The 18,155-nt window shown below is 43.7% G+C and overlaps 1 protein-coding gene across 3 annotated transcripts in view; it reads right to left on the bottom strand.

Annotated features, from left to right (window-relative positions):
- nek8 (NIMA-related kinase 8) overlaps positions 1-17,659 on the bottom strand; it is an 89,822-nt gene extending 72,163 nt beyond the window's left edge. The window contains exon 1 of one of the 3 annotated variants that reach the window (XM_069911203.1): positions 17,555-17,659. In XM_069911203.1, the coding sequence (XP_069767304.1) occupies positions 17,555-17,628 (74 nt within the window). In that variant the 5' untranslated portion in view covers positions 17,629-17,659. The remainder of the gene's footprint in view (positions 1-17,554) is intronic. The other 2 variants (XM_069911204.1, XM_069911206.1) reach the window with 2 other exon arrangements.
- Between the last annotated feature and the right edge of the window lie 496 nt (positions 17,660-18,155).

The raw sequence follows: 18,155 nt of genomic DNA, 5'->3' as shown, positions 1-18,155 counted from the left end.
TTGAACCTCCCTGAATGTCTCTAACCGTAAACTACTCCGAGACCATCAAAACGTCACTTTTTTTTGGCACTAACGGTAACTGTGTATATTTATTTACTGAGCCTTTGTATTTAGTATCTCTCATGGAATATTGTGGTAATTTAATGTAAACTGTTTTGTTGTTATAGAAAAATGGCAGCACTGACAGTATGAATGGAAGAACAGAGACCCAGCGTTGCTCCGAAGGGTTCAACTGCCCAGTGCTAATGTGGTGGGGGGAACTCCATACAGGCATTAATTAAAGGAGCCAACGGTGTTTTTAAACTAATATCCTGCAACTACATCTGTGCCCAGAATGATGGTGCCTATCATTCTGTAGCCACAAGGGGTTGAAGGCTCTGAGGAGCAGCGGACTGGTTGAAGGCTCTGAGGAGCAGCGGACTGGTGCCAGAGCATCAGAAACGGGGAGAGTACACTCCATTGAGAAGGAGAAGCAGAGGAGATTACCCTACAAGATGGTGACCACGGCAGCGGACCGGCAAAGGGCTCAGGCTGTGGGGTATTTGCGGTCGGGGAGCTGCGCAGGCTGCAGCTCGCTGGAGACTGGCTCATGGGAACCCCCACCCCCCCCCCCCCCCTGCCCCGGATCCCACTACTCATCCACACACCTGGGTCAATTTGCAATGGCCAATTAACTTACTGAGGACGGGAGGAAGTCAGAGCAGCCAGAGGAAACCCACGCAGGTCACAGGGAAGATGGGCGAACCCCACAAATACGACAGCTGGGGTTAGGATTACACTGGGTCTCTGGTGCAGTGAGACATCAGTTCATTTTTGCTGTGCCTGTTCGCTCTGACAATCTCTGCATCAGTAGAGCTGGGTCTTTTGAGGACTTGCAGCATTATGAGTTTTTAATAGGCTTGGAAGATTTTCTGATTTATTTCATAATTTTACCATTGCCCAGAGTTAAAACATTATAATGTTTGACACAGTCAATGAAATACGTTTTTTGGTGTTAAAATGGAAATAATTCATATTGAGGAATAAACTCTGGCTAATAGACCACGAGATCTTTGGGCATCCATCAGAAGGGAGCTCGGTCCTGCCACCTCGACTTTAGATTCTGCATTCTAGAGTTGGTGTCCACCAGCTCCTTTCCGTGCCTGTAACAAAATCCAAACCCCCTGCCAACAACTCCATACCCCAGGGCCACAACACTCTGGCCATGCACACGTGCCCACCACCCGCGTCCCAAGCTTATCACTGTTGAAATGTTCCCCTACGTTCTCAATGCCAATCCACTTGGTTATACCAGCACGCAATACAGGCATTTCCCCCCCCCCCCCGCCCCCACCCCCACCCCCATCATTTTAATTACTTCTAACCCTGCAGCACCAATGCACTCCTCCAGTTGTGACCTCCTTAGCCTCCCGAGCTTTATTTATTCTGCCATTGGCAGCCATCTCTTCAGATGGAAAACGTAATTAAAACTCTCCACCTCACCTTCCAACTCTGAGAGGCCACTTAAAACCTATTGTCTGCTTTAATATATGTATCTTCAAATGACTCTTTGGGAAATTTTATTTGATTACATCATGAAGAAGGGATATTTTACTGTCTTAAAGATGTTGGATAAATATGGCCTGTCGGTATCATTAAGCCTGAGACTTTGACACTGACCCAGTCTGACATATAGGAAAGCTCTACAGGATCTCTATCAAGAGTGTCCTGGCCGGCTGTGTCACAGTGTGGTACGGTTGTTGCAGAGAAATGGATCGGAGGTCAATCCACAGAACCATGAGTGGCAGAGAGGATCAATGGAGTCTCCCTCCCCACCATCAATGTGATCTACCGGGGTCGTCGTCTGAAGAGGGCGTGCAAAATCTTCCACCCCACATACCGCATCTTTCAGCTGCTCCCATCGGGGAGTGCAGGATCGGTGGCGGGAGGGGGGGTTGGAGGGGGAACAATGTCATTCGAAAATTCGCTCAGCGGGAGGGAGGGGTGGTGGTGCCGACCTGCCTATCACGAACCTCCTCTGTGCGCCCCCATCACACTTCCCCTTCCCACCGACGTAAAAGACAAACACGCAGTTTATAGCGTGTGGCGACTAGTGACGCTAGCTCTGCGGGTGGGGGTGGATCACAATACCTCATTCGGGGAGGCAGTGCTCCTCCCCCACCTTGGTGCCGGCCCTGCAGGAGTATCAGAGCCAGCACCACCAGACTGAGGAACAGATTCTTCCCGTGGGCAGTGAGAATGCTGAACGACCAAAGGAACCGCTCACACTAACCATCCGAGACTCTCATATGTGTATTGTTTGTCTATATGTGTGCTATGCCTAATTGTGTGTCCACGTGTTTTCGCACTGAGGACTGGAGAATGTCGTTTCATTAGGTTGTACTTGGGCAATCAGATGACAATAAACTTGATTTGATCTTTCCTGTCCGGACTTTAGGCTGAAACATTAACTCTGTTTCTCTTCCCACCAATGTTGTCTGACCTGTTGTGTGCTTCCAGCATTTTTAGCTTTTACTACATATGTCCAGCATTTCCTATTCTTTCGTTTTCATATCAAAAAGGCTCTTTATCTGCTGAGTCCTGTTACATGATTGCTTGCTATATGAGCCCATGATTGATCTCGAAGACCACAAACAATTATTATGTGTAATAACGTGCTGCTCTTTTATGCTTCCTGAACAGGCTTTCCAAGTCCCCTTGAAAACCAATCACCACAGTTCAAACGCATTAAAGCTTTTGCTTGTCATAACTTCAGTGTGAGATGTGTATGACAATTGTTTTTTTTCCAAGACCTGCATCATTTTGCTTGTAACATTGACATTTCCAATACACCAGTAATTGGCTGGAAGTCTAACGTCGTGCTCTGAATCATTTGTGTTGTTCCTCAGCCCAGTTCAAGCTGTAATTTACACCGAACCACAGCCTCATCAACTACTGCTTTTATACAATCCAATCAGCCAAGTATGAAAATGAAGAGGTATCGAAGAAATGGGGGCAGGAGCAGGCCATCTGGCATTTTAAGATTATGGATATGTGAGTTGTTTTTATAGCCTTTCTGCATCTATCCCGGCTAAGCATGCCCGGGCCTAAGACAACCTTTGCATAGCATCTGCACCTCCCTGATGAAGTGCTCAGGCTCAAAACGCCGAATGCCCACTGCTTTCTTTAGATATTGTAAAATCCCCGGTATCGGGCACCTACAGGGATTGTGGATGCCAGATACGCGACTTTTCCAGTTGCCTGAGACTCACTCTTACAATGCCTAACTATTAAGAATAAACAGTTTGAAAGACAAAAGACAGGGCAAAATATAAAGTAATTTGAAAAAAATCTACATTGTCATTCTTTATTATGTAAAGTTCACTTTCATCAGGTCATTCCCATAACATACAAAATTAAATTTAAATTCGAACCCCAGTCACTGGCGCTGTAACAGTGTGGCACTAACTGCTACCCTAACCGTACCACCATTATAATTAACAGCCTCTCCACCATGTTTACAGATAAAGCCTTACTGACGTACTTAATACTAATAAAGATAAAGACTCTTACTAGGCAGGTGGATAGGGAGACATTTTGGGAGGGCACCGCCACTTTATTTTGCTGCAGGCAGGACACGACCAGGGCGCTGCACTGGTTGAATATTTGCTCCCATCTTCGGGGTTGTGAGTTGCTTCGGAGAATTTTTTTTTAATTTAGACGTGCAGCACGGTTACGGACCATTTCGGCCCACGAGTCCATGCCGCCCAATTTCCACCCCATTAACCTACACCACCCCCCCCCCCAGTATGTTTTGGAATTGTGGGAGGAAACCCACGCAGACATGGTTACTCTTACGATTTTAGATTCAGATCTATTGTCAGAGAACAGACGTGACAACACATACAACCCTGAGATTGTTTTTCCAGCGGGCCAGGCAATTTGAAGCAATTTTAACCTTTTATTTCAATGTTTATTTAATTTTAAGCAATATATATCTATTTATTTATTTATTCCCTCAATATATTTCTTTTGCCAGTTGCTTAGGTTGCCGGATGAATGAATTCCAGATTCCAGGGATTTTTCCGAATAACATGACCTGCTGAGTTCCTGCAGCACTTTTGAGCATGGTTGCAGCTCTCCAACATCTGCAGACTTCTTTTGTAACCTCCACAGGCTTAAAGGCAGTTTGTTCCCCACAGCCATCAGGTCCCTGAATGCACCAGACACCAGGGCTCTCTCTCCGCACCAACCGATCTTTTTCGTTGTAACACTGTACTCAGTAATTTTGCCCTTGCTCCTCTACTTTGTCAGGTTGTATCCAAGTTAGAGTTGTCCTGCGAGACTGCTTGTGGAAGAACACTTCTCACTGCACCATATCCAGAGCTTGAGTGAGAAGTTAATGAAGACATTGAAATACTAATCTCAGTCTATCTCTTTGTTCATTTAAAGACAATTTGTCTGGGATTGCCATGTTTGGCTAGGGGCCACTGCCCAGAATCAGAATATTCTTTTGAATTCAACAGATTTTCCCAACAAGATTTTGGCAGCACAGTTAGGGTAGTGGCCGGCAACATTAGGAGCAAGTTTCGAATCCAACTCTGTCTGTGAGGAGTTTGTACTTTCTCCCCGTGTCTGTGTGGGTTTCCCCTGGGGTCTCCGGTTTCCTCCCACCCTTTAAAGCCTACCGGGGTGGGGGAGGGGGAGTTGTAGGTTGATTGGGTGTAATTGGGGGGCACAGGGCTTGTTACCATGTTGTCCATCTAAATTTTTCTTTAAAATTAAAATTACATGGTTAATGTGGCAGTGAGCACAACGCCATTATGGTAACAGCGACCTGGGTTCAAATCTGGTGTTGTCTTTCCGTGTCTGTATGGGTTTCCTCCCACCCTTCAAACACATACGGAGGTTGCAGGTTAATTGGTTATTTGGATGGCACAACCTGGTGGGCTGGAAGGGCCTGTTACCGTGCTGCATGTCTAAATACAATTTATTCAGTTCCTGCAATTGGATTCAGCATACACAGACCAAGGAGAGATACTTCAATAAATCTATTCCTAATTATTTTTCAACAAATATGACTGGAAATGACGGAAATATAGAGATAGGATTCTGCCGCAAGAACGACCCCAATAAAACAGTACAGTCATTCAACATTTAAGGTCATGAATGAAAAATCTCATTTGGGGCAGAACTAGTAAGTTCAGGACAAAATAATATCTTCCTGGAAAGTGGAGTGGGGAGGGATTAAAAAAAAAGCTGGTGATCACATCAGAGGAGACCATTCTGCCCATCAGCTCCATGCCAGCTCCCAACAGAGAAATCCCAACTGTCCCTTCTAACATTATTTCCCATCCCTGTTGTTTTGTAGGCCTACATTTGACATGTCCATCGAGTTTCTCCTTTGATTCTTTTGCCACTTACTTATAATTATCCAATTATTCGACATTTGGGATGTGGCAGGAAACTAAGACACCCAAAGGAAAACCATACAATCACAGGGAGAACATGTAAACTCCACACCGATCACATTGGATTGAACCCAGACTCCTTGAGCCGTGAAGCAGTGGCACTTAATTACCATGCCCCTGCATAGCCCATAAAAATTATGTTGTCTTTTGCCGAGTGAAGACATGGCCAAAGATGGAGCCCATTAAATTCAGGACAACAAAAACGTGGATTGACGGAGGTCAGATATTTTAGGGGAGTTGTGATTCTGGATGCGATTACAGAAATAGCAAATGAATTAGATAACTTGGACTTCTGAAAACAAGCATGAGAACTTTTAAATCAAAGAATATGGAGTGATAATGGGTCTTCCAAACAGGAGAGGAAGTGCATGGACGTAAAGTCCACTCTTGGTTTAACGCTATGTATAATTAGTGACATAGACAATATTTAAACAGGATACCTTTACAAATTTAATTAAATTAAAAATTTCATTATATATAATCATTAAGCTGTACCTCTGAAAGTCAGTATCCTTTGTGTTAATATTTCACTTTTCCCTTTTGCTTGTATAATTGTTTCTGTGGGATAGCACAGTTTACAAAGTGTGAATTTGTTTGGCATCAGCCCCTGAAACATAATAGGAGAGGCTTCTGGTTAAAAAAAAATGTAGGACACCCTGCATGAATTCCCATTGGCAATGTAAGCATCAGAAACACCAGCGATCAGAGCACGATGATTCGCCGAGGACAGGTACATGCCACCCTCGGGCAGAGCAAGCCTAACTTTGACTGGTTTGAAGTTACATTGTGCTTTTTACTGAAAGAACTCATTTTGCTCGTCAGCCTCCCTCAACATTTCAAATCCTTGGCAATACTTATATAGAGGAACTTTCAATGCAATTGCAATAAATTTAATTCTTTTTTTTTGTGATAGTTTAATCCATATCACGTACATTTTTAATAATTATCAAAGTTAAATCTGACCTTCAATTCTTTCCAGATCAGTTAGCATTTGCAATGTCGTGACTCCTCCTGCAATGTCAACATTGAACTATTTTATGAAAGAGTGTTAACAGAAATCTGTTCCAATATTGAATAAGTTGCAGAAATCCAGCCTGTGTTAATAAATTAGTATAGGGGAAGCCAAAGAAATCAGATCTCCCATGACACTGCTCATAGAATTTCTATGATAGGAAAATAAATAAGTGATGGCGTATATATGGGAATTGTTTACAGGATGCCCGTGCTTTATGCAAGATTTTTAACCTCACTGGTTGTTAAGAGCCAAGATGAAGATTACCACTGAACTAAGGACCAGAAAAACCCAACACCCAACCCCAACCAACCAATTTTCCCCTGCAACCACTGCAACCGTGTCTGCCTGTCCCGCATTGGACTTGTCAGCCACAATCGAGCCTGCAGCTGACGTGGACTTTTACCCCCTCCATAAATCTTCGTCCGCGAAGCCAAGCCAAAGAAGAAAGGACCAAAAGCAAAATATGGCTCACGTCTTTGTATTTTGGATTAATGTATTTATTATTAAGTAGAACAACGGATGGAAGCTTGGCATTTCAGCAAGGGGAATGGAAGATGGGAACAGATGCGCCTCAGAGACACTCCCTGTAGGAGTCTTAATAGCGATATGACTCTTGGGAGTGATTGAATCAAAGTTATACAATGCAGACACAGGCTCTGTGACCCACATATTCCTGCTAACCGTAATACCCATTTATGTGAAGAAGGTACATCAGTGCCTCTATTTCCTCAGGATTTTGCAGAGGTTTGGCATGGCACCAGAAACCCTGGCAAATTTCTCCAGCGGTGTGCTGGAAGATGTGCTGACTGGCTGCACCACGGTCTCAGAAGGGGTATTGTAAGGTAAAACATCATGAGATGGGAATGTGTAAGGAGTTACCCTGTACAGGGCTGTAACAAGATGTGAATGCATCCTTGTACTTACAAGATAAGAGAGACATTGATGGATTGAGAGGCAGGAAGCTAGCAGGGAAAGGATAGCAACAGTTTTAGTCATTGGACAAGTAATGATATGATGATGTTCTAAGCATGTATCCAAGGGTATAAAAAATCACCATTTTGCTGATAACGGCAGAATGCATTCTCCGACTAACATTGTTAGTCGCAAGTGTTACAATCCGGTAATAAAGAACAAAGAACCCTGATTTCGACTCAGTCTGGTGTTTGTCTCACTCATTCATGAACAAAGCAGACCTAACAGTATACATACCCCTCTTTACAAATACTCACTTAACACAAATTCGCTCTTATGAAGAAACCCATATTCGCTTTCCGAAAGGTAGTTGAATGGGTTTTTGCTTTTACGAAAATCGCCTTCAATGGTAGTGAACGGGTCTTTGCTTTACACCATTTCGGCTTACGAAAGGTTTCAGAGGAACGCTCTACTTTTGTAAATTGAGGTATGCCTGAATGTGTTTGCCTGATTTTACACGAAGGACCGGAGAAACGCTGTTTCGTCCAGTTGTACTTATACAACTGGATGATCATAATAAACTTGCACTTGTTAAAGACAGAGATTTGACGAAAAACTAAATTTGCCTGCAGCAGTGGTTCAGTGATTAATTTAGACTAGAAACAAAAGTAAAATCAAAATAATTAGTAAATTAAGTGTGTAGGTGAAACTCTGGCAGTGTGAGGCCATTGATTATAAAATAATTATTTAAATATTGCAGAGTTAGGAACAGCAGATGAAAAAGAAATTTAAAGATCCAGCCCAAAGATGGTCAGTCAAAAAAAAATCTGAGTGAAAAGGCTAATGGAGTACTGAACAGTGTTGGTCGAGGGCTGGAAAAGAAAGGGAAGAGATTTTGCGGCAGTTATGCAAAGCCTTAGTTAGATCACTGCTTGTGAACCCTGTCCATAAACACACCTTGGTAATATATAGGCTTTAGAAGCAGTTAAGCACAGATAAACTGTGGGCTTTGATCACAAAGAGCCTTCTTTGTGGAGCTGAATAATGGGGCCGCTGCTTTAACCCTTTGGACTCCATGTCTATGTTTTCAGGCATTACCAACAAGCGCATATACTTCATATGCCTGTTTTCCAAGTCTGGTTTTATATCCAACCATCAGCTGGTCCATACTAGTGTTTGTACTGTAGTTTACTTGACCCAATCAAGAGTATATATTATGTAAGGTTAAAAATGGCCAGAGTCCAAAGGGTTAACAGTACACCAGAAAGGCCTGTTGATAGCATTAGGTGCTTTCAAATTGCAGCCCTTCTGGGACCCCGGTGCAATTACTGGGTTGTGGGTGCAGGATTTCAAATATCAGCCAGCCCTACCTGATAAATGGCGATTTAAGGGGGATTCCGCCCCCCCCCAACCCCCCGTGATGATGCGGCAAGTGACGCGTATCGCACTCACCGGAGGTTCCAGCTGTCAGTCAGTACGTTAATTCAATACATTTTGGAAGTAACGTACAGCACGTTGTCACTACTAATGGGGATGAACTACCCAATGAACCGTCACCCCGTCTGTGATATTTAATCAGTGGCTTCTATTTCTGCAATGCCGTGCATCTCGAACTTCTAATGCAGTCTCAATGCAGAAACACCTTAAGAAAACATAGTTCTTTTCAGGATTCGATAACCCAAGGCAGTGGTTTCCCAAAATGTACCATGCAACTGTGTATTCCTGAAGCATTGGTTAATGACATCATCAAAACTGTTTCAGCTTTGCTTCTGACACCCTGTGTTCCAAAAACAGTGCTAGTATTAGTAAATTAAGGGTTTTAACTACCACCCTGAAAGAAGCCCTTATGTAAAAATCATTGTCATGCTAACCCCCCCCAACCACCATCAGTCGAGCCCCCCCCCCCCACCCAGTGACATGCCGCTGCCATGAACAGGGGGAGAGGAGTGGTTGCTGCCGCTCCGATGCGTGGCGATGGCTCAATGCGGGAGTGTGGGAGCAGTGGCCATCTTCCTTACCCATAATCCCCCATGGTGCTGGAATGCAGCGTGGGGGGGGGGGGTCATGGGCAAGGAAGGCAGCCCTTGCTCTTGCATTGAGCCATCACCGTGAACCGGAGCAGCGTTTATGGCAGCGGCACATCGTGGCCTTCCCGCGATCACAGCAGCAACCACTTTCCCCCCTTCCCAGCAGTGGAACTTCAGCCAGGGGCTTCCCTATGACATACGCACGCAAGCGCTGACTTCACCAGAATAACCAGGTCGGCCATTTCCCCTTTGAATTCGATAGAGAAGGATGCCCAGGTACATTTTACTGGGTTCCCTGACCGCCACTGAGGTAGGTCAGGGATCCAGTTGAGTTCTGACTGGGTTGACCCGGTTGGACCCTTTCAAATTGCCATGTACCTGGGTCGCTGACTATGTAATTTACACGGTCAACCCCATTTTACATGGCAGTTTGAAAAGGCCTTTCGAGTGTGTGAAGATAAACTGTTCAGGACTACAGCAGAGCACAGGAACGGAGAGGCAGTAGAGGTGGGGAGGCCAGGCTTTGAGGTTGGATATTGCAGGGTGTGATGGCAGAGGGTAAAGGCAAAGGCTCATGGTGGGAAATGGTGGTCAAGATGAAGACTAGATGCCTGGAAGGAGTTAAACAGTCGGTCAGGAGGCTGTGATCAATATTTAGGGAGAACATGGTCCTTTGTAGGTTTTCTCCATGGTTGAAAAACACTGCTAAATGTATGCAATGAGTAAATTCTTCTGAAAAATGTGTCTAGGTACAATAAAATCCCTGGCATCCGGCAGCTATGCAGATTGTTAGATGCTGGATAAGTGCATTTTCCGGTTGCTTGAGATTGCAGGTTGCATGAATGCCAAATTAACGGCGAAGTGTCTCAGTTTTAAACCCGTTATCTTTAGCTATCTGCGATTTTTTTTTTGTCAGTTGCTTGAGGCTGCTGCTTGGTTGAATTCCGGATAACAGGGGCTTTACTTTATATCTATAATATATGTGATTATTATGTGCTATGTATTGTGTGTACATCGTGATCCACAGAAACGTTGTTTCGTCGAGTTGTACATCTACACTCAGATGATAAACTTGAACATACTTATGTTTCAAAGTGCAATTACGTGATAATCAGATTTTATAGGCTGGAAGTGGCTCCTCTATGAGGTATTAAATACCAAGTCGGTAGATATTCAAAATGCAGAAGGTTTTTCTCCCAACCAAAAATGTTTCACCTGAAAAAATCCCCACTTCCTCAAGCACCGCACCGCCCCCCTCCCCCCCCACCAAGGTCGCTGAGCTGACCCCTCTCCCCACTGACGACACTGCAGCATCAGAACGCATAATCAAGTCTCGAGAGAAAAGGCGTTGAGAATGATCGGGCAGATGCAAATGATGGGCAGTAGGCGGAGAATAGGTTGTGGAAGCGGCGGGGTTAATTAAAATCCAGGCAGAGAGAGCTCAGCACTTCAGTGTGGGATGGTGTGTGCATGTGGAATTTTCGTGGCTGGACTACTGCCAGGACGTCTGAGAAACATAAAGGGGCTATGAGAGGAGAATGTAATGCATTTCAAAGCGAGATAAGGAAATGAAGGCTATCCAATAAAGATTACTCCCTCATGGTGGAGAATGTCCAAAAAATGGTGAGCAGAAAGGGGGCAGCTGGTGAGTGTGCACGCAGGGAGAAGAGGACCATGCATTTATTGATGTGGTGGAACAGTAGCTACAAACTATTCTGACTGCAATTAGGAAACCTTCACTGATAATTTTATATTAGATTTGCTTGATGCTGCTCTCTAGGAATGCGATGTACAAGCATTGCGTAAGCCATCTGGGCAGTTTTAAGTGGGTTCATTGGATATAAGTATATTTGATAAGAGCTTCACTTGTTTTTTTATTAATTATTTTTAATTTAGACTTACAGGCCATTTCGGCCCAAGAGTCCATGCCCCCCGATTTACATCCCATTAACCTACACCCCCGGTTTGATCCTACTAGAATCATTATTGATAATATTATTAAAGACTGCAAATCAGGCATAATTCCAGCTCGAGTCGATGTCCCTAAACCCATTAGAAAAGGACCCATTACCTATGAACACCCTTCAAAAAACCATATGGGATTGTAGGATAATTTTCCCAGCTGGGTGACACAGAATATTGTCCATGAGCCAAGGTGCCCAACAAAGTGATCTTCCAGACTGCGCAGAATCTCTCCGATGTAGAGGAAACCACAACGGGAGCACCGGATGCAGCAGGTGAACCCCTGCAGATTCACAAGTGAAATGTTGCTTTGCTTGGAAGGACTGTTTTGGGCCCCAATTGGTGGTGAGGGAGGAGGAGGTGTTGGCGCAAGTGGAGCATCTCCTGCGGTCACATGGGTAGGTGCCAAGGGGACAATTGGTGGGGCGGGAGGAGTGGACAAGGGAGTCACGGAGGGAGCAGACCCTGCATAAGGCGGAAAGGGGAACATGTGACTAGTGGTGGGATCACATAGCAGATGGCGGAGGAGAATATGTTGGATGCAGAGGCTGGTTGGGTGGTTGGCGAAGACAAGAGGGATCCTGTCTTTGTTTCTGGAGTAGAACCAGACTGGGTAGTCAATAAATAGGTTTTAGAGGATAAACGATGTGGAGTGAATGGTCACCTTTGTGAAAACCTCTCTTCAATCATCCTGTACTCAGAGAAAGCGAAAATCCTGTATGACCTGTCTTTGCAATTCATCCTTTTCTACCTTTGTAACATTCATTGGAATGACTTCATCACCAACATCGAAGTACTCGAGCTGGCAGAGTCCCCAAGCATCGAATCCACTGCGCTGGGTGGGTCACGTCTCCAGAATGGAGGACCATCGCCTTCCTAAGCTTGTGTTATATGGCGAGCTCTCCACTGGCCACCGAGACAGAGGTGCACCAAAGAAGAGGTACAAGGACTGCCTAAAGAAATCTCTTGGTGCCTGCCACATTGACCACCGCCAGTGGGCTGATCTCGCCTCCAACCGTGCATCTTGGCGCCTCACAGTTTGGCGGGCAGCAACCTCCTTTGAAGAAGACCGCAGAGCCCACCTCACTGACAAAAGACAAAGGAGGAAAAACCCAACACCCAACCCCAACCAACCAATTTTCCCTTGCAACCGTGCCTGCCTGTCCCGCATCGGACTTGTCAGTCACCAACAAGCCTGCAGCAGACGTGGACATACCCCTCCATAAATCTTCGTCCGCGAAGCCAAGCCAAAGAAAGTTTTAGTAATATATTGTTAAACATTTTATTCCACATGGATATTTCCATGCAATGTTTCTAAAAGCAATCTGGTCATTGCATCTCTCACCAGCTATGCACGTCAAAGTTCTTGGGTGACCATGGGGCTATTAATCGCTGAGAATGTGAAGAGAACACTGCAAAATCAGTTGACGCTTGCGAGTGGATTCGCAAATCCAAATGGAGAGGGGAGATGTGGTTGTCCGACAAGGGATAAAGGACAACTCAGGAGGTGAAGGGGAGATTGGGGATAAATAAGATAGAAATAGGAGAATAAGGAAAATGTTGGATGTTGTAGAAATGTTGTCTTATAAAGAGTTGAAAATAAGAAAACAGAAATGGAAAAGGAGGAAAGGTAATGATGGAAAAACGGAAAGAGAAGATAAACAAAATATAAAAGGGCTACGTTGAACTATATGTCTTTAAATATTAATGGAATACATAACCAAATTAAAAAGGAAGAAACTACTAAATTTAAATGAATAAATGTATTCCATTAGAAAAAATAACATATAGGTTAAGAAATAATATTGAAATATTCGAACAAGTATAGGAGCCTTACATTAAATACAATAGCGAAAACCTACCGGGGACAAACATTACCTAAGTTGATGGAAGGAGAAGGAAAGAAAAGAATGGACTCAGTAGAATTTCTGGTGTAATTTTGTTGAATGACAACATTGTATGACTGGCTTAATGTAACCTAGATTGTATACCTAAAATGGATGAGAGGGGGGGGTGGGGGGGTGGCTTGGGAGGGGGGGGGGGGGAGAAAAAGTCACTGTATATGTGTGAAAAAGAAATAGTGTATATCATGGCTAATGTGATTTATGGTGTGAAAAATAAAAAAATTTAAAAAAAAGAGAATGTGAAGAGAGGAATTTACGTTGTGACATCAGTTACAGGCATCAACAATGTTCACTCAGCTGCAGGCAACGATATTGCAGAGCACAAGGCCCACCACGGAAAAGACCACGGCGAAAATAAAATGGCATCAGCTTTCTTCATGATTCTGAGCAACAAAGTGAAAAGGATAAATACTTCCATCACTTATTGCAATGGGAGAAGAGTGGTGCTAAATATAGTGGCATTTTAAGCCTAGTCTTTTTAACTAAGGTAATCCTTCCCCAAGGCTTTCGTTCAAAAATCAGAAGCAAAAGTTGAGGACAATTAACTCCCAAAGCCGTGCAAATCTTTGTTCTTTCTCTCCCCCCACATCTCCTGTGTCTTAGAGGACAAGTTGCTTATGGGGTTTAGGATTGAATTACACTAAACCATTTGTCTGAGATTTTGAGAACTAATTTCCTCTAAGAGGGACCAACAAAAATTAACCCACAAAAGATGAGATCTTTCCGGCAAGATATATTCTAGAAAATTTGCTTTCAGAATCAGAATCACAAGAGCAAATTATAAAATTCGGGCAGCATCAAAGTGCAAACATTCATATTATAATCATCTTACAACATTATTATAAATTTAAAAAAGTAACAATTATAGTGGACGAAAAGTGAGGCAGTGCCTTTGGTTCATTGATTATTCAGGAATCTGATGGCAGCGGGAAAGAAGCTGTCCTTGTGCCGCTGAGTGCTCGACTTTAGGTTCCTGTACCTTTGCACCAATGATAGCAGAGTGGAGAGGGCACGGCCTGGGTGATGGGGATCCTTGAAGATAGAGGCTGCTTTTTTAGGACACCGCCTCATGTAGATGTCCTCGATGGAGTGAAGTCTGGTGCCTGGAGCTTATTCTTGTCCTGAGTTTTGGCGTCTCCGTTCCAGGCAGTGATGCAACCAGCCAGAGTACTCTCCATGGTACACCTGTGGAAACTTCTTGAGAGTTCTCGGTTTCATACTGAACCTTCTCAGACATTGGCGAGCCTTCTTTGTGATTCCATCAACATTGAGGCTCCAGGACAGATCCTCGGAGATGTTGACACCCAGGAATTTGAAGTTCTTGACCCTCTCGACTATTGAGCTCTCGATGAGGACTGGGTGATGTTCCCTTGACTTTCTCCTGAAGTCTACAATCATCTCCTTGGTTTTCCTTGAGGTTGTTTTCGTTACATCATTCAACGAGCTGATTGATTTCCCTCACCAAGTTTTTTTCTGGAGAATCATAAACCAAGAGTGGGGAGATGGAAGCCAGATAGCCAAGCATGTTGTTGTTCTCAAGCAATGTCCTACACACATCAGATCACACTTTCACAGTCCTTACACCTGCACCAGTGGTTCCCAAACTTTTTCTTTCCGCTCGCATACCACCTTAAATCAATCGCTTACTAATCACAGAGCACCGATGGCACAGGGAGTACTTAAAGTGATATGTAAGTGGAAAGAAACACCCTGTGGCCCATACAATTCACACACTCATCCTTCTCATATGCACTCTGACCTTAACCCCATGCCCACAGATACAAACTCCACCATAACCCCCATCCCACTACCCCCTCCACAGTATTATCCACCAGGCATTATTGTAAAGCAATCTTGTCAATATTCCTTCACTTAATGCCAGTCCAATTCAATCAGCGAACTCATATAACATCGTCATCAAACCTGGGACAGTCTGGTCAAGGCTTCTCCATTGGATGCTAAATTGTTGACGATGTAACGTGTTCTGAATAAACATACAAATACATTATCCAGCATTAAATTAACCAGAAATTTAAAATTAAAAAAAAAATCAGAAATAAATAAATAAATTTAAAGATAAATAAGAATCCATGTAAATAAAGTTTTAAAATAAAAGTTTAAAATTGTAAATGTCCAAAGCAAGCCACATGGCATTGGGAGCAAATACTCATCCAGCGGAGTGCCCCGCAACTGTCCCGCCCACAGCAGCTGTTTGAATAACGTTGAGTTTGAATAAAATGGTGGTGCTGGCCAGCCGATACCGCTAGCCGCTGGGGTGACTCTCGCAAAGTGTCTCCCTATCCCTGCCTGGTAAGTGTCTTTATCTTATTAATATATTATTAAGTACATTACTAAAGCTATATCTGTAAACTTGGGGGCAGAGCAGGTTAATTATTTTGGTGGCCCGGTTAGCGTAGCGGCTCGGGTTCAAATTAAAATGTTACGTGAACTACCTGATTAAAGTGAACTTTATAAAATTAAAGACTACAATACTGATTTTTTCTTCAAATTACTTTATATTTTGCACTGTCTTATTTGACTCTTAAACTGTCTATTCTTCATGCATTGCAAGAGTGAGTCTCAGTCAACCAGAAAATTTGCTTTGTGAAATCCATGATCCCTGTGGGTGCTGGATATTGGGGATTTTTACTGTATTCTAATAAGCATGAGCTGAGAAGTGGAAGAAAATACTGACGTTTCCTCTACTCCCTGGTCTGCTATTTATATTGTACAGTGAAGTGTTAATTGGTGGCATTCCTGGTCAAAAGTTTATCAAATATTTACCAAGATTAAAAGGAAAACTTAGCAGAAAAGTCTAGGGAAACCAGAATACATTTGAGCTCTCTGCAAAGCACAGGCAGTGACAGAAGGCCCTTTCAAAGTGCCGTGTAAAATGGGGTTAACAGGTCAACCCCGACAGAATCCATCCGGATCCCTGACCTCCCTCAGAGGTAGTCAGGGAACCCAGTTAAACGTACCTCGATCATGTCCACAGGCGATTTGAAAATTAAAATGGCCGACCTGCTTATTCCGGTGACATCAGCGCTTGTGTGCATGCGTCATCGGGCAGCCAGCATCAGAATATCCAGCAGTGAGTATGTGATGCTTCATTGCGGGGGGGGGGGGGGGTATCCTCCTTAAATCCCCGGGTTGGTGATTTAATGGGTCCATCCCCCTGCGATTTGAAGGGTGCTTCCAGCACCTTTGCCCCAGTAATTGCACCCGTGTCCCAGGAGGGCTACCCAGGTGCTGAAGTTTAAAAGAGCCTGGAGCAAAAAAGTAATGGCAAAGACAAACCATTGAACTGATTAAAAGTACAGGAGCCAGAGCACAAGAGCGGTTCCAGCTACATGGGGGATTATGGGTAAGGAAGACAGCCATTGCTCTCACATTCAGCCAGCCGCCACCTGGTGCTGGGGGGGCCAAGAATCAGCTTTCCACTGAAGGTGAGAGAGGGTGCACACAGGGGCGGGGACGGGAACAACAGGGACCGGTGGGGGGGTCTCCCTCCAAAAACTGAGAATTTATGATGGGATATTAACTGAAAAATGTGCCGGTTTTCGGAATTCTGGATAAAAGGTTAGGCTCATGTACAGTGTTTTCCTGAAAATGAGTGAACTAAATGCTCCTTTGTTAATAATAAACCATTAAGCAATATTTCTATTTCAATCTGTTCATTGAGTGATATCAAGTATATATAAAGAATTGCATTACATTTATGTATTTATAAGTGTATAAAAAAAAGAACATATTAGTATCTAACAAATAGATATTAACCATAAATTTCTTCTCTTGTAAAACCAAAAGAAATTAGAGAAAATTTTTTTCATTGCAAGATCCCCTTTAATTTATCTACAAAAATGAAAGAGGGATGGGGCCCTACATTCTGGAAGGAGGAAAACAAAGCATTTCCTGGTTAAAACCAAATTTACCATCAGGAACTGGAAGAGAATCCAGTATAAAATTATGATTCTTAAACTATACGGAAATATGAAAGAAACGGTCACCACACTTCCTCAAATTTAAAAGATGTATCAAATGTCCAACTCCTAATTTTCTCCAAACTTAAACATGACGCGACAGCAAAGAGCCATTGAAGTAAAGCAATTTTTTCCCCCCCTTCGGCTGGAGATCAATTGTAACATCTCAGCAAGTGCCTTTCCTCTCTCCTGCATTCCATCCATATCCAATTAACACCTTTTGTCTGTTGGTCTGTGCCCCTCCCCTGCCCGTCCTTCCCTCTCCAACCTTGTATTCAGATGCCTGTCTGCTTTTTACTCACACCTTGAAGAGGGGCTCAGGCCCGAAACGTTGAACCTCCCCTGGACGCTGCAAGATCTGCCAAGTTCCTCCAGCATTTCTGTGTCCTTATATCTGTTAATATCTCCTAACTTAGAATAGACTGGGATTTAAATCCAGTCTCCTCTAATGCGCACTATTTAGCAACATACACCAGGCATTTTTGTGAAATGCCAGACGATTTGTGAGCTAAGAATAGGTGCCATTGTGATTATTACATGATGTGTCAAGAATTCCTTTAGACATACAGCCCAGTAACAGGCCCTTCCAGCCCATGAGCCTGTGCCGCCCATTTAACCTACAACACTAGTACATTTTGAAGGGTGGGAGGGAACTGAAGCACCTGGAGGAAACCCGCGCAGACACGGGAAGAACGGACAAACTCCTGACAGGCGATCCGATAATCATGACCTCTGCACCTGTAAAACTTTCCCTCATATTCCCCTGTATCTTTAGACCCAAAACATAAACTGTGCTGACAAATGTCTAACATCTCCCTCATTGTTTTGTGGACTCCAACTATTTTATGTTTGTCACTTCCGCATGCCTTGAAATCTCCTTTGCTTGGAGTGAGCTCAAAACTGTT

The sequence above is a fragment of the Narcine bancroftii genome, chromosome 14 (assembly GCF_036971445.1).
Source record: "Narcine bancroftii isolate sNarBan1 chromosome 14, sNarBan1.hap1, whole genome shotgun sequence".
Classification (NCBI taxonomy): domain Eukaryota; kingdom Metazoa; phylum Chordata; class Chondrichthyes; order Torpediniformes; family Narcinidae; genus Narcine; species Narcine bancroftii.
This window is presented reverse-complemented; position numbering and strand designations above follow the sequence as displayed.